At 40.4% G+C, this 14,349-nt stretch overlaps 1 protein-coding gene across 1 annotated transcript in view; it reads left to right on the top strand.

Annotated features, from left to right (window-relative positions):
- The first annotated feature begins 1,837 nt into the window (after window positions 1-1,837).
- The window catches only part of LOC149187032 (uncharacterized), a 61,263-nt gene continuing 48,751 nt past the window's right edge, over window positions 1,838-14,349 (top strand). The window contains exon 1 of the mRNA XM_089409533.1: window positions 1,838-2,284. Within this exon, the coding sequence (XP_089265659.1) occupies window positions 1,838-2,284 (447 nt within the window). The remainder of the gene's footprint in view (window positions 2,285-14,349) is intronic.

The following is a 14,349-nucleotide window of genomic DNA, read 5'->3' as shown; positions in this document are numbered from 1 at the left end:
TGAGAAACATGGTTTCAGGGATGCTCGAGATTCGTGTAGATCATGATGGAGTTTGTCAAGGATGTGCCCATGGAAAACATGTGAGGGGACCATTCCCTTCAAGTAGAATTAGGACTAATGGAATACTTCAACTCATACATTTTAATTTGTGTAGACCCATGTCAATAACCTCTCTTGGTATCTATATGCACTATATAATATTTGTGGATGACTTATCCTTCAAGACATGGATTTTCTTCTTGAAGAACAAGGACCAATAATTTGACATGTTCAAGGACTTCAAGGAGATGGTGGAGAATCAAACAGGAAAGGGGATAAAAATATTCAAGTCTAATAATGGAATAGAATTCATTTCAAATGAGTTCATTGACTTTTTCAAGAAAGAAGGAATTAAGAAGGAGACCATTGTACCGTAAACCCCAATAAAAATGGAGTAGTTGAAAGGAATAACAGGACTGTCATGGAAGTCACATGTGATGTGTTGCATGATCAAGAGTTGTCAAAGTTTATATGGGAAGAAGTTGTTAACATTATTGTCTATATTCAAAATCGAGTTCCTCATCAAGCCTTGGATGACAAGAATGCCAAAGAAGTTTTCATAGGTGTAAATCCCAATGTTAGACACTAGAGGATATTTGGGTTCATTGTTTACTTTCATGTGCAAAAAGACAAGAGGAACACGCTAGAAGATTCGGGAAAGAAATATACTTTTTCAGTTATTATGAACGTTCCAAAGCTTATAGAATATATGTACCTAGTTAAGGGAATATATAATTTAGCATGGATGTGAGATTTGATGAATATCTTACCCTTGGGAAAGCAAGGGACATTCCTCCCCCTTCCAATGTTGGAATAATGGATGATGCCATGGATGTACATGAAGACTCTCGTATGCCTGAGCCAAAGAATGATCTTACTGATGATCCCATGGAACCCATGGACCACTATGATCCCCCTTTTGTGATACTCCTACTAGAAAGAGACCATTATGGCTTCATGAGACTCTACAATATTTTGAGAGACATGTTGCTACAAGAGGAACCTTCAGGGAAAGCAAGAAGCCATGTCGATATTAGGGATATGTTTTAGCTATGAGAAACATCCTACAGGTTGAACCATGCACCTTTGAAGAAGTAGTGAAAGAGAAGGTATGGAAGGAAATTATGGCAGAGGAATTTGAATCCATCATGAAAAATGATGTGTGGGAAGTGGTTTAGAGACCCGAAGGGAAATCTGCTGAGACTTCCAAGTGGATGTATAAAATCAAGCATGGTGCTGACGGATGTGTTGAAAGTATAAGGTAAGGTTTGTGGCTAGAAGATTCTCCCAGAAAGAGGGAGAGGAATATGAAGAGATATTTGTTACAATTTCCTTATATAATACCATCTGATCCATGTCGATCTATCGAAAAATGCTCATGAACCATGATAGTCTAGGGTTTCTGACAAACCCTACCACGGCAGGAGTACAGGTGCGGCAAGCCTCCATTAAAGAGACGTAGTCTCTTGAGTGCTGCTTCAGATGCACTGACGGAGTCTACGTAATGAATATTCAGATGGGGGAGGCCACGGGGCCTCCCCCCATAGACAACAACGACAGCGGAAATCCCAACTTGAATACCAATGAAAATGAAAATCCATCATCCAGAATAGCGGTACAGTCGCAGAATCAATCCGCCCAGCAACAGGAGGCGGAAGCTTCGAAAAAAGGACAAGAGAAGGCCTCCACGGAAAATGAAGAACCCATGAAGGCGACATCGTCCACATGCAATCCCATAGTAGCAGAGCGCCCCAAGATCGACTTACCAAGCCATCGAATCAATGCCCAAATATAGTTTATGAAGGATCATGCCCTTATAGGTAAATTCATTGGTTTCTGGCCAATAGAGAAAGCCTTGAAGGGATGGATTGTTTCAAAATGGAAACCAAAAGGACATGTTACCCTACAGCTAGGGCCAAAAGGTTTCTTCAATGCTATATTTAACTACATCGAAGATAGGAATAGAATCTTAGACGGCGGCCCTTATTTCTTCAATGCAGCAGGTCTGTATTTAAGGGACTGGATTGAAAGATTTAATCCAGATAAAGAGGACTTCAGCTGGGCGCCAGTTTGGATTCGAATGTACTCTCTTCCTCTGGAATATTGGGACAAAGAATCATTAAAATCCATTGGCAATGGACTAGGAGAATTCATAAATATTGCAGAGGAAACAAAGCTCCGAAGGTATACCTCGTATGCTCGCATTTGCGTTTACATGCGGCTAGGCAAAGCCCTCACGGATTCGGTAAGCCTACTTCATGATGATTTTGAATGGATTCAGCCCATAGATTATGAACATGTGCCCTTCAGATGTAGAAAATGCCATGCTCATGGCCATCTATTCCGAGATTGTCCATTAAATGCTTCCCCCAAAACCAATGATAACTCGGAGAAATCTGATTCTGAAGGATTCACCAAGGTTACCAATCGAAAGAAGCATGCCAAAAAGCCCCCACCTGCCCCCAAAAACCCCTTTCCCACTTCCTCTGCACCCTCCACTAGTAATAGCTTTGATATTTTGTCACAACATTCCATGCCTGAAGCAGATCCATCCAAACCTGTTGAACCATCCACCACGCCATCTACCTCTACTCAAATTAATGATTCTAGTAAACCTTTGCATGATCCGAATATTGATCAAAAGATAGCAGCCTCTCCATCCATCCCCAACCAGCAGACATATATAGTCATATGGTGGGCAAAAGGAATGGACATCAACAACTTTTTATTAGATCTTGCCAAGACAACTAACTCAATGCCTAAGAGCAGCCAACCTAGCCACATGGATGAGGAACCAGAGAGCTTTGACCTTGGAGACCTAGACATCTTCAGTCTTGAACAAGCTTGCCGAAAGAAAGAGTTTGACAAAATTCTGGATAGGTAGCTCGAAAATTTGGAAGTAGTCCTTTCAAGAGTGCATCAGCAGAGAACCTTAGGCATACAACCAGGCAGCAGCTGGGACGGGAAAAATATCCACAAAGATAGCAAGAAAAGGGGAAGAAAGATAGATCTGCAAAGAACCATCATCATTGGGGAAATGTTGGTGGAGTCAGGAAGATATTCCAAGTTAACTAAGTACTATAGGCCATTACCCACTGGTCAACCATGAAGCTCATCTCATGGAATTTAAGAGGGCTCAATAGCCCTGGGAAATACAAAATGATAAAAAACATGATACAGCATGAAAGACCACAAATCTTCTTTATGCAAGAAACAAAATGCAACAGTAATACATTGGGTTCCATTCTATCTAGAGCTTGGACAGGATGTCACTCAGTTGCGGTGGATGCTTCTGGCACCTCGGGAGGACTCACCATCGGATGGAATATGTAGACTATCTCATTCGCAGACTTTCATGCTTCCCATCATCTCATACATGCCACTTTTCACATCATAGGAACTAATATACATGGTCATCTATCAAATGTATATTTTCCTCAGGACTCATTGCAAAAGATTGTGCTGCTAAACACATTGGAAGCTCTCAATTCCACCAGAACACACCCACTATGGATCACAGGTGGGGATTTCAACATGATTACTAAACTGGAGGAGAAAAAAGGAGGCAGAGTCAAACTGGACAATGAAAGCAGCCGCTTCAGAGACTATATACAAAACAACTAGCTGATAGATTTACCAGTCAATAATGGAATCTATACTTGGAATAACAAAAGATCAAGATCCCAACAAATTGCATCTCGGCTGGATCAATTTCTCATTTCAGACATTGCCATTCATCTGAGCGGAGACATCACAGCCTCAATCTTGCCTGTGTCAGGCTCGGACCATTGGCCCATTTCACTTCAGTGGCAAAGACCGGGAGACTCTACCAGAAGGCCTTTCCTATTTGAATCCTTCTGGCTCTCTCATCTAGACTTCAAAAATCTAGTCAAAACAGCTTGGGAAAACTTCTCTCCTCCTGAAGGATCAACCATGTATCAATTCCAACAACGACTAAAGAATCTCAAACAACAAATCAAGCAATGGAATCATTCCACCTTTGGAAATATTTTTCAAGCTCAAAAAACACTTGAGAAAAGCATGATGGAGCTCCAGCAGAGAATTATTGAGGAAGGGAGAACCGAAACACTAGCAAATCAAGAACAAGATCTTCTTACTTAGCTAGAAGACAGAAGGAAGCAAGAGGAGGTACTTTGGAAGCAAAAATCAAGAATCAGATGGTTAAAAGAGGGGGAAAGGAATACCAAATTCTTTCATCGCACCACCATACAAAGACGAATGCATAATAACATTGCACAACTTCATAATCAGCATGGAGAAAGAATGGAGGAACATGATGACATTGAAAGAGAAATCCTCACCCATTTTAAATCTGTACATCAAGAGCCTCAAGTAAATAGGCAACCAACCATAAACAAAATTCTTCAACATGTGCCAAAAATTATAACAAAAGAGCACAATCAGCTACTACTTCAATTGGTCACTCTTCTGGAAGTCGAATCAGCAACAGCTCAATTGAAAGATGGGAAAGCCCCTGGACCTGACGGATTTACCTCCAACTTTTTCCATCACTTCTAGGATCTCATCAACCTGGAGGTTTGGAAAGTTGTGGAAGAATCTCGAACTATGCACTGGCTTCTTCCGTCACTAAATGCAACCTTCATAGCTCTCATTCCCAAAGAAGATCGGCCAAATACTCCAGAGAAGTTCAAGCCCATTGCACTCTACAATGTTATATACAAAATCATCTCGAAAGTCATCACCAACAGACTCAAGCCACTGCTCCCTATGCTTATCTCGCAAGAACAATCAGGATATGTGGAGGGATGTCAAATCCTAGATGGCATAATTCTGACGCATGAGATCATTCACTCCCTAAAGCACAACAAACAGGCAAGTATGCTTCTCAAAATTGACTTATCTAAAGCATTTGACAAATTAAGCTGGACATATATAAAACAAATGCTTACAGCCTTTGGCTTCAGCCCAACCTGGGTCAGATGGGTTATGAATCTCATTTCATCCACCTTTTTCTCCATCTTAGTAAATGGCACCCCCTCTTGCCCCTTCTCCCCCTCTAGAGGCATTCATCAAGGCGATCCCCTCTCCCCTTTTTTTTTTCCTCATGGCAGAAGGCTTAGGTTGTCTTATTCAGCATGCTCTTCATTCTCAAAACCTTAGAGGCATTTCTTTCCACAGATCCTCTGTCGTCACTCATCAACAATTCGTGGATGATAATATTTTGTTTGGGCACCCTTCAGTCCAAGAAGCTTATACACTCAAATCCTTGTTAGATACTTTCTTTGAGGCTTCAGGAACCACCATTATCTCTGTTAAGTCTTAAATCTTCTTCTTTCATACTCCCTCATTAACACAAAGAAATATTTGCTAGAATCTCTGGTTTTCCTATCGCCAATCTTCCCTCCAAATACTTGGGCGCACCATTGATCGACTCTGCTATAAAGCATGCATCCTGGCATCTACTCCTAGAAAAACTTGAAGGCCGCCTCTCTTTATGGACTTATAGAGCCCTCAATATGGCAAGTAGGCTCATTCTTGTCAAAGCGGTACTACAAACTATGCCTCTATACATTTTCTTTGCTCTCGCAGCGCCGAAGTGGGTGCTCAAAAATATCAAGGACATACAGTGCAACTTTCTCTGGGGATCCTCAAGGCAAAATCGCAAATGGATCCTTGTGAAATGGTCGACAGTCTACATACCAAAAAAGCAAGGAGGCCTTGGACTACAGGATCCTCAACATAGTAATGCAATGATGGGGGCAAGACTATGGTGGCAATGGTTATCAGCCCCACACACACCATGGACCAATTATGGGCTGCAAAATATGCAAATAATCGACTGCCGGAAGAGCTTATCAAACTCACAAATAATGATGCAGGCTCTCTAATTTGGAATGCAACAAAACAACAGAGGGCAACGATATAACATCACAGTGTCTGGGAGATTAGAGACGGTGGCACTGCTAGATTTTGGGTTGACTCATGGCAACAACGACCCAAATTATTAGAAACTATTCATCCCCAAATCTTGAGGAACATGTTATTCATCAGAATGACAAAGTCTCTCAGCACTGGACTCAACATATCAACCAGGGATATAGGCAATGGAAAAAGGCAAAACAGATCATTCATCAAGAAACAAAGGACTTCTACAAAGAAATGGACACAAAGCTTAACAATAGGAAAATCAGATATTCAAATAAAAAGGACATTTTAAGATGGGGATACACCCTGCAGGAAATTTTTTTAACTAATGAGGCATATGGGTTGATGATTCGAACTCAGGAACCCGTGGACTTAGTCTGGGAATGTATATGGACCCTTGGAATATGGCCCAAAGTATCCACTTTCATATGGTTGCTTTGTCATAGAAGAATTCTCACATGGGATATTCTCATTAAAAGAGGTTTCCACGGACCCTCATACTGCCCCAATTGCAATCAACAAAACGAAACCATTCAGCACCTCATGGATTCATGCAACTTGGCCAACAAATTATGGGAAAAAATCAGCTTCAAGTGTCAAAGAACTTGCAGAATTTTGGGGGACATTATCAGCACCATCCGTAACTGCGTGTCCACTCCCTACAATAGCAAGCTACTAAATTCTCTATGGAAAATCCTTCTGGGTTTTCTTCTTTGGACAATTTGGAAGGAAAGATATTAGTGAATATTTAAGAATCAATGCACTCCCCTGGACATCATTTGGAGCAATATATGCTAGAATATTCAAGAAACCTTGGCTCTCCAGAAATGGCAGGCGGATGATCTTCCCACTCAATCACAAGAACAGAGTATTTGGGAGAACTGGAATATCATGATTCCACCTGTTCAGGATAATCTCAACATCTCTCCCACCACTTCTAGGCCTTCCACTCAATGGAATCCCCCTCCAACAGGTATGATCAAGTTAAACTTTGATGGTGCCTCAAAAGGCAACCTAGGCTAGGCAGGATATGGAGGCATATTCAGGAATCATGAAGGCACCCCTCTTTTAATTTGTTTTTGATCAATTGGCTGGGATATGAATAACTCATCATAACTGGAAGGTCTATGGCAGGGAATTTGTTTGGCACATCAACACAATTTTCACCTTGTTGTGATCGAAGGGGATTCCCAAATCCTCATCAACATGGATAATCAAATTCAACTGGGGACCCCAGCTTCTAAAGTGGCTAGTAGCTGGAGACTGGTGGTTCGTTTAGAACTCATTGAGCAATGGTTAAAAAACAGAAGAGATATCACCTTCAATCATGTCAAGAGGGAAGGCAACAAGGTTGTTGATCTTTTGGCAAATACAGGGGTAGACAATGATCAAGTACTTAGATCAGGATCCCTCACCATCCTTAATGATAGCACTCAATCACAGGAATGCACTGCCCTGGTGCACAAAGAAGAAAAACTCCCAGATGCAGGTGTTTACAAAGGATGATGTGATGGTAGAGATAAGGGCCAGCAAGTGGCATAGCCACATGGCCACCCGTAAGCTCACACACAACACAATAAAACTGTTCTACAGCCTTCATAAATGCAATTCAATGTGGCACTCACACCAACTTACCAATGCCATCCCGCCTCGACTCTTCATTATGGAAACCTCATGCACTCTTCGGCCCACATCCTCATCTGTTTCTACTCCTCTGCCTCTGAAATGTAAATGCCCCCTGGCTGTCGTGGAGCCAAGCACTCGCACGACAACAAGCAGGAGATGCCATATTCTCTATTGTATAGAGTTTGGGAAGGGCAACCATTATTCGCAGAGCTTGTTATGTAACATGTCCCTCACTTATGAGCCTTCCACCTCTGATAATGCCACCCAAAGTGACCATTTTTACTCTGTGCCTACTCCTCATAGTCAGTCCCTTTCTCCCTATGAAATTATGCCTTGGCTGCGCCAGCGAATGCATTGCAGGAGGGGCAGCAGTAGAGGCAGAATGCTCCATTCTTCACCCTCAACGGTCTCTGACTCCTCCTCCCCATCGTCAAATCACTTCTCGGCTCGTTATCCTGATACACACAGTGGCAGAGGTCGCCCTCGCATTGTTCACTCCCAGCCTTCGCAAACTTGTCCATCAGCCACTACTCTCCCTTCCAGCTCTCAGCACTCCAATTATACAGCTCAATTCACATACCAATGCTCTCTGGATCGACCTCTTATCAAGGCCACCATAACAATCACGTTTCAGGAGGAGCCTTCCATCGCTAAAGGACATCCCACTCACGCAATGGAGAAGAATGATATTTCTCAGGGTGAGCCGTCTGCAGCAGAGAAGAATCGAGAAAATCTAGAGAAGGAAGACACGGGTGAACTGCCAAAAGACAAGGATTACCTTGATACCTACAGGTGTCTAATTCTTGAAGAACACCCATCAACACCAAATGGCAACTAAACCAACACGTGTCTTCAAGATTCAGGTTCCCGACACCCAATCCTATGGGTTTATTTTTGCATTTTTGAGCAAAATAGTTTATTTTTGGGTTTTGAAGTTGTTTTCAAAAGAAGATCACTCTATGTTCACATGTTGGCTTCCCCTACAAGGGCAGTAAATCTATTTTGGACTAGACTGGTTTCCCTCTTCTGGGCAGTCTTCATTTTGTTCTAGTTGCAATATGCCATGAACCTTGGCTACGAACTGCAGAGGCCAATGCCTCCATGTATCATTTTTTTGTAGTAATAGATTTTAGACATATTTAGAAAAAAAAAAAATATCATTTGATCCATCGTTTCTCTTGCTTCTAGCCAAGGATGGACACTCCACCATATGGATGTGAAGATCACATTTCTACATGGCTTTCTGAAGGAATAAGTATACTTGGAGCAACCACAAGGTTTTAAGGAGCATGAGAGGAAGACTCATGTATGTAGGCTGATATGATAAGGTTGTGCATCCTAGGGTTTTCTCTAAAGGTGACCTTGTCCTGGTCTATGACCAAGACAAAGACGCCTTAGGGGAAAGCAAGTTCAAACCCATGTGGTACGGTCCTTTTATCGTTAAAAAGGTCTTGAAAAAAGGAGCTTACGAATTGGTTGATTTTGATGGAAATGAGCTGGCAGAGCCCAGAAATGGGCTCTATCTTAAGAAGTATTATGCCTAGGCTTCTGCCTATAATTTTCTTGGTTGTAGATGTATATATTTGTGCATATCTATCTATAGGTTTCATAGTGATATCGATATTTTTTATATGCTTTGGCAGGTATCGATGGATGATCTGGTATATCTAGGGTTTGTTGATGGTGTTAGTCGACGTACGCAGAATTTAGATTTCGCAACTTGGGTGATTTACTATCCATTCGGTCAGTTGTTGGTTTCAAGAGGCATATGTATCGGCCCTGCTTCAAACAATGTTGCCGAATATACTGTTGTTGTTAACTTACTATCTGAAAAAATATCTCTTGGTATTGATTCATTAGTAGTATACTTGGATTCACAACTAGTGGTGTCTCAATTAAATCACATCTATCGTGTGAGAGATCCTTATTTATATCACCAATTTCTGAGAGTGTGTTTATTACAAAGATCATTTAATTTTATCACATTTATTCATATTCCATGATCAGAAAATTCATTTGTTGATTCCATAGCTAATCAAGCATTAGATTGGAATATTAATCATTCATCACATTAAAATAAAAAATAATAAAAAATCAATTGTATATATGGTTGTCACATCATGAAACTGTTTGTATATAGATAGGAGTTATATGTTCAAAATATTATAAAAAATCGGGACAAAATGTCCTATAAAATTAGGGCTTAAGCCCAATCATGTCTATCAAAAAGATCAAGGCATCTCTAATCTATATCTATGGGTCCTGCCCCGGATGTGCATCTCGAAAGAAGACAATGGCAGTAGCCACCTGTCAAAAAAGCCACACCCAATCTCGTGGTACTCCTACCACGCGTCTCTGCATTGCCTCTGGTAGATCCTCTATTGCTGCCATAGGTACCTGGTGAGTCAATCTCTCCAAGTTCCTCTGTACAACATGGAGAACTCTTGCAGTCTCAGTTGCGGCACCCTCTGCATCTCTTCTACAATGCTTATGCCTAGGTAGACCCTCACGTCTTACCAGTCCCACATCTGTATCATGATTAAACAATTTTGTAAGAATTTTTGCTTTTGAAATCCAAAAAAAATCAAATAACATTAAAAACTTAAAAACAATTTTACCAATGGCACCCCATGCAGCGCCGGGTGGAAGCACTAGATCTAGATCTACTCTAAAATCCATGCCTGCATAGGGGTAGTCCTCAATGGCAATGACTTCTTGTTCCCACCAAAGGAAAAACTCTTCATCATGATTAAACAATTTTGTAAGAATTTTTTCTTTTGAAATCCAAAAAAAAATCAAATAACATTAAAAACTTAAAAACAATTTTACCAATGGCACCCCATGTAGCGTCGAGTGGAAGCACTAGATCTAGATCTGCTCTAAAATCCATGCCTACATAGGGGTAGTCCTCAATGGCAATGACTTCTTGTTCTCACCAAAGGAAAAAATCTTCATCAAATGTTGTTCTAGGGACCTCACCATCCCTTAGTCTCTTCATTAGATCAACCCATCTACCTCTCTGTGGATCTCTTGGGTTGCTGATGGTGGAAATCACTTTGGGTCAAAGTCCTACTAGTCTCTCAAAGAAGAAGGTACAAAGGATAGTACCATACCCAAAATGTTCAGTATTACTTGTTTTAATGGAAGTAAATTATTTTTTCAGATTGGTTAGGAGGGTTTGCACCAATCAAAAACTATGGTAAGGAAATCTATTGCTAAGATCATTGTAACATGTGATGCTTGGTGCAATGAAGTTGATCCTGCTACCCTCACAATGGTAAAAGGGAGAATCCTGAAGGGCAGGCTTTCCGGGATCTGTGTCCCTACCTTCTCATTATTTCCGGGGCAATAGATACGAATATAATCATCCACACTAAGGCTTCCTCAGGCCTTCCCTTGCAAATTGACTAGCTCTCCTCTCCGAGAAAGTCCAGTAATGAAGTATATGTCTTCTACTTCAATTCGCAGGGGAATCTGATCAATCATGAAAGCATCTTCTTCTGGATCCCAGTAATTGACGAGCATTTCTAGCAACCTTGTGTTGGTTTTCATATTTGGCATTTTGAAAAATTTCAACAATCCACATCCTCTTAGTGCATCCAGTGCCAATGGATCATTCATCACTTCATTATCTATTGCATTGTGCTCTCTTTCCTTCCAAGTAATTTTCATCTTGCAGTTTCAAACATTTTCATCCATTAAAATCAATGATTTAAAATTTTTTACTGCGCCCACGCAGGTTCGCTTCATACACAATGGCATATAGGGCTTCCAAATATGCAACTTCGATACACCCAACCCGCATACACACAGAGTAAAAATATAAAAATAAATCTTTTACGGTAAAATTATTGAAAAATTCCTTGAAAAGCATGAAATTTCATTGAGAAATCGAATTAGGAGATTACCTGGAAGTTTGATGGTTGTTCTGGCTGAGATATTTGGTGGATTGTGGTTTCCGGTTTTTTCTCCAAAGCTCTTGCACTCCATTATCTAAAATATAAATGAGGCTTGTTAAGTCAAAAGTTCTATTTATAAGTTGTAATTTCAAAAACTTAAAAAACCCCATTTTTGCAAAATTTATGTTTTATTTTTAATTTTATAAACCGTGTGACCTTTTGGTTTTGGGTGCTAGGATAGGTTGTTTTTTAGGTTAAATTGGAGACTTTGAGATGTTTTTGACCACTTCAATTCTATGATCGTTGACCCATCATGGCAGGTATTGTTTTCTTCACTGGCATATAGGTTAGGGAAGATCACTTTTTCCATTGCATTATGCATTCTAGCCTCCATATTGCGATATGTTGCCATAGGGTCGACCCCATTGTGTTATGATTCTTAAACCATTTTCACTCGCCGACTTATAAAATCATGACATGATGGTAGAGCCATCATTTACATGAGCTTCCTAGTTAGATCCTCGCTAGCATATGTTTCCCATGCTATAAAGATTAAGAAGGCTCGAGAGTCCTCTTTATTCCTGCCATGACTTTTGGAATGAAGCTTCATTCTCCTTCTTCTTTGCTATTTTTCTAGCTTTATGCCCTAAAGGCTCTGATATGTTGAGTTGTATTGTTGCATTGCATGTTGACTATTTGTACCTTTTGGCCTTAAGACGACTTCACTTAGACTCGTGTATAAACCGCTTTTTGACCATGTATTTCTGCAAAATCAACCTTGAAATCACTTAGCCTCTACAACTTGACACCTTGTGCTCATGGAAAGAACATTCATTTGAGTGTCATTGACCAATTTCGTCACATTGCATTAAGCATAGGAATGTTCCACTCCCAGAAACAAGTGCATCTATATTTGGACACTCGTTCTTTCCACTGTACCATAGGCATTCTTTTATTCTTTTTCAGGCTTTTTAAATATGAAAAAGATAAAAAATATTATATATTCCAAAAAAAGAGCGGGAACGGGACTTTACTTCCATAATTGATGGCATCAAGAGTTAGTTGTGTCACCCTTGAACAAAGCACTCAAACAAAGTCTTTCCTCCATCGGGATGGGATTTAGTTTGACTTAGGAGAGCCATAACCTTCTCATTGAGTCAATACTCCTTCGGTTGGTTATCTCTTCCAATCATATGGAGAGTTTGTTTATGCCTCTTGCATGACAAACTTATACAAATTTATCATATGCTTCCATACAGTCACATTTGAGTCATGCTTTTGTTCAAGGGAAGTAAACCTGAGTCGACCTTTCTGTGGTGTCTCTTGACTCATTTTCATTCAACCATACCCGGTCCGTCAGAGTTATGTTCAATATCGCATCAACTTTTTGGTATTTTGCTCATGCTAGTTAAGAAGGTCTCCATTGACTTCTTGTTGGTGGGTCTTCTCTTATCGACTTCGACAAATTTCTCTAAGAGTAGGCCTAGAGCCGCACCCTAGCCCTATTTCCATTATTGATAGATGACCTTGTTCTCAACATTGATTAGTAACATGTGTATTTGACTGAGTGGTTCCCCTTGTGTTCGACATCAACTTACATTATCACACATTGGGATTCGTGCAATACCTTGGTTTCCGTTTGACCTTATCGGCGGATTCCTCGCCTCTGTGTCAGTTTTCATTATTGGTTGGTCCATATGGTTTATGTCATGTGCTAGCCACATCTTGTGTACACCGGAAATGTGCTTGGGTATGGTTACTTTATTTGTATTTGTCTGATTCCTTCCAAATTATTGGCCTGCGGGTTACACGCGTTGGATTGTTGTGGGATGTCCTAATGCCTTCCTTCTAGCAAATCTTTTCCCATTGACTCCAACTCATTGCTATAAGAATAAGGTCTAGAGTTCTTTTTCAATACCTTAGGTTTTGCAATCATCAATGGCAGACTCTTTTGCTATCAACAATGATAATACATCAATGTCTCTATTGGAAATACTGGGGGGGGTGAATCAGTATTCCTTAGCAATTAGCACTTTTAAATCTTTTCAAAGCATTATTTAATCTTCAATTATTATTAATGTTTATGCAGTAATAAAAGTAAATAAAAGAACACAATAGGCACAAAAAAATTAGGTGGAAAACCCCCTCCAGGTCAAAAACCACCAAATGCTTTTCTGATAAATTCTTTAATCTTCAGCGCCAACTGAAATGAAAGCAACAGCTTCCTAGAATTCTAGAAAAGCATTATTCTCCATCTCCCACTGGAAGGATGCCCCAACGCCTTGGTTTCTTCAGTAATCAATTGAATGGATGCCCCAACACCCTAGACCAACCTACCACCCTGAAGTGCTCACAGGCTCCAACTTGTAGGTGACCTCATGCACCGACCTAGCACCTCCCTGCCACCCTATAATGACTGAAATGAGACAAGAGTGTGGATTCTCGTACTAGGGACAATGATCCACGATACAATATGATTTACAATGATTTTGACCGAACACCAATCACACTATGCCCTACAACCCAACCATGACATCATCCCAACAAAGACTTCTATACCTCCCAACAATGCCTTTTCGACACTAGGTAGATTGATTCTTTTATAATAATAACTCTTCCAATGATGACACTTTTACAAATGACTCTTTTACAACTTTACAATATTGGCCTTGCCACTTCCTCACAATATATGGATGGTTGTCATGTCTCTAAAGGATGTCCCACTGCAATGCTTCCTTTGATTTCATACTTCATCTCTTGAATGCTCGCTTGATGTTGTCCTTGAATCGTCTTCTACTTGCATGCAAATTTTGCTAGCGAAAGCCGATCTCAAAAGTAAAAACAAAATACCCTTCAACTTACCTCTACTTCCAAAACA

This window comes from Pinus tabuliformis, chromosome 3_1 (genome assembly GCF_031772625.1).
Source record: "Pinus tabuliformis cultivar Carrire ecotype Pingquan chromosome 3_1, CPIR1, whole genome shotgun sequence".
NCBI classification, from domain to species: domain Eukaryota; kingdom Viridiplantae; phylum Streptophyta; class Pinopsida; order Pinales; family Pinaceae; genus Pinus; species Pinus tabuliformis.
The sequence above is the reverse complement of the archived record's forward strand: the minus strand, read 5'-3'. Positions and strand labels throughout refer to the sequence as shown.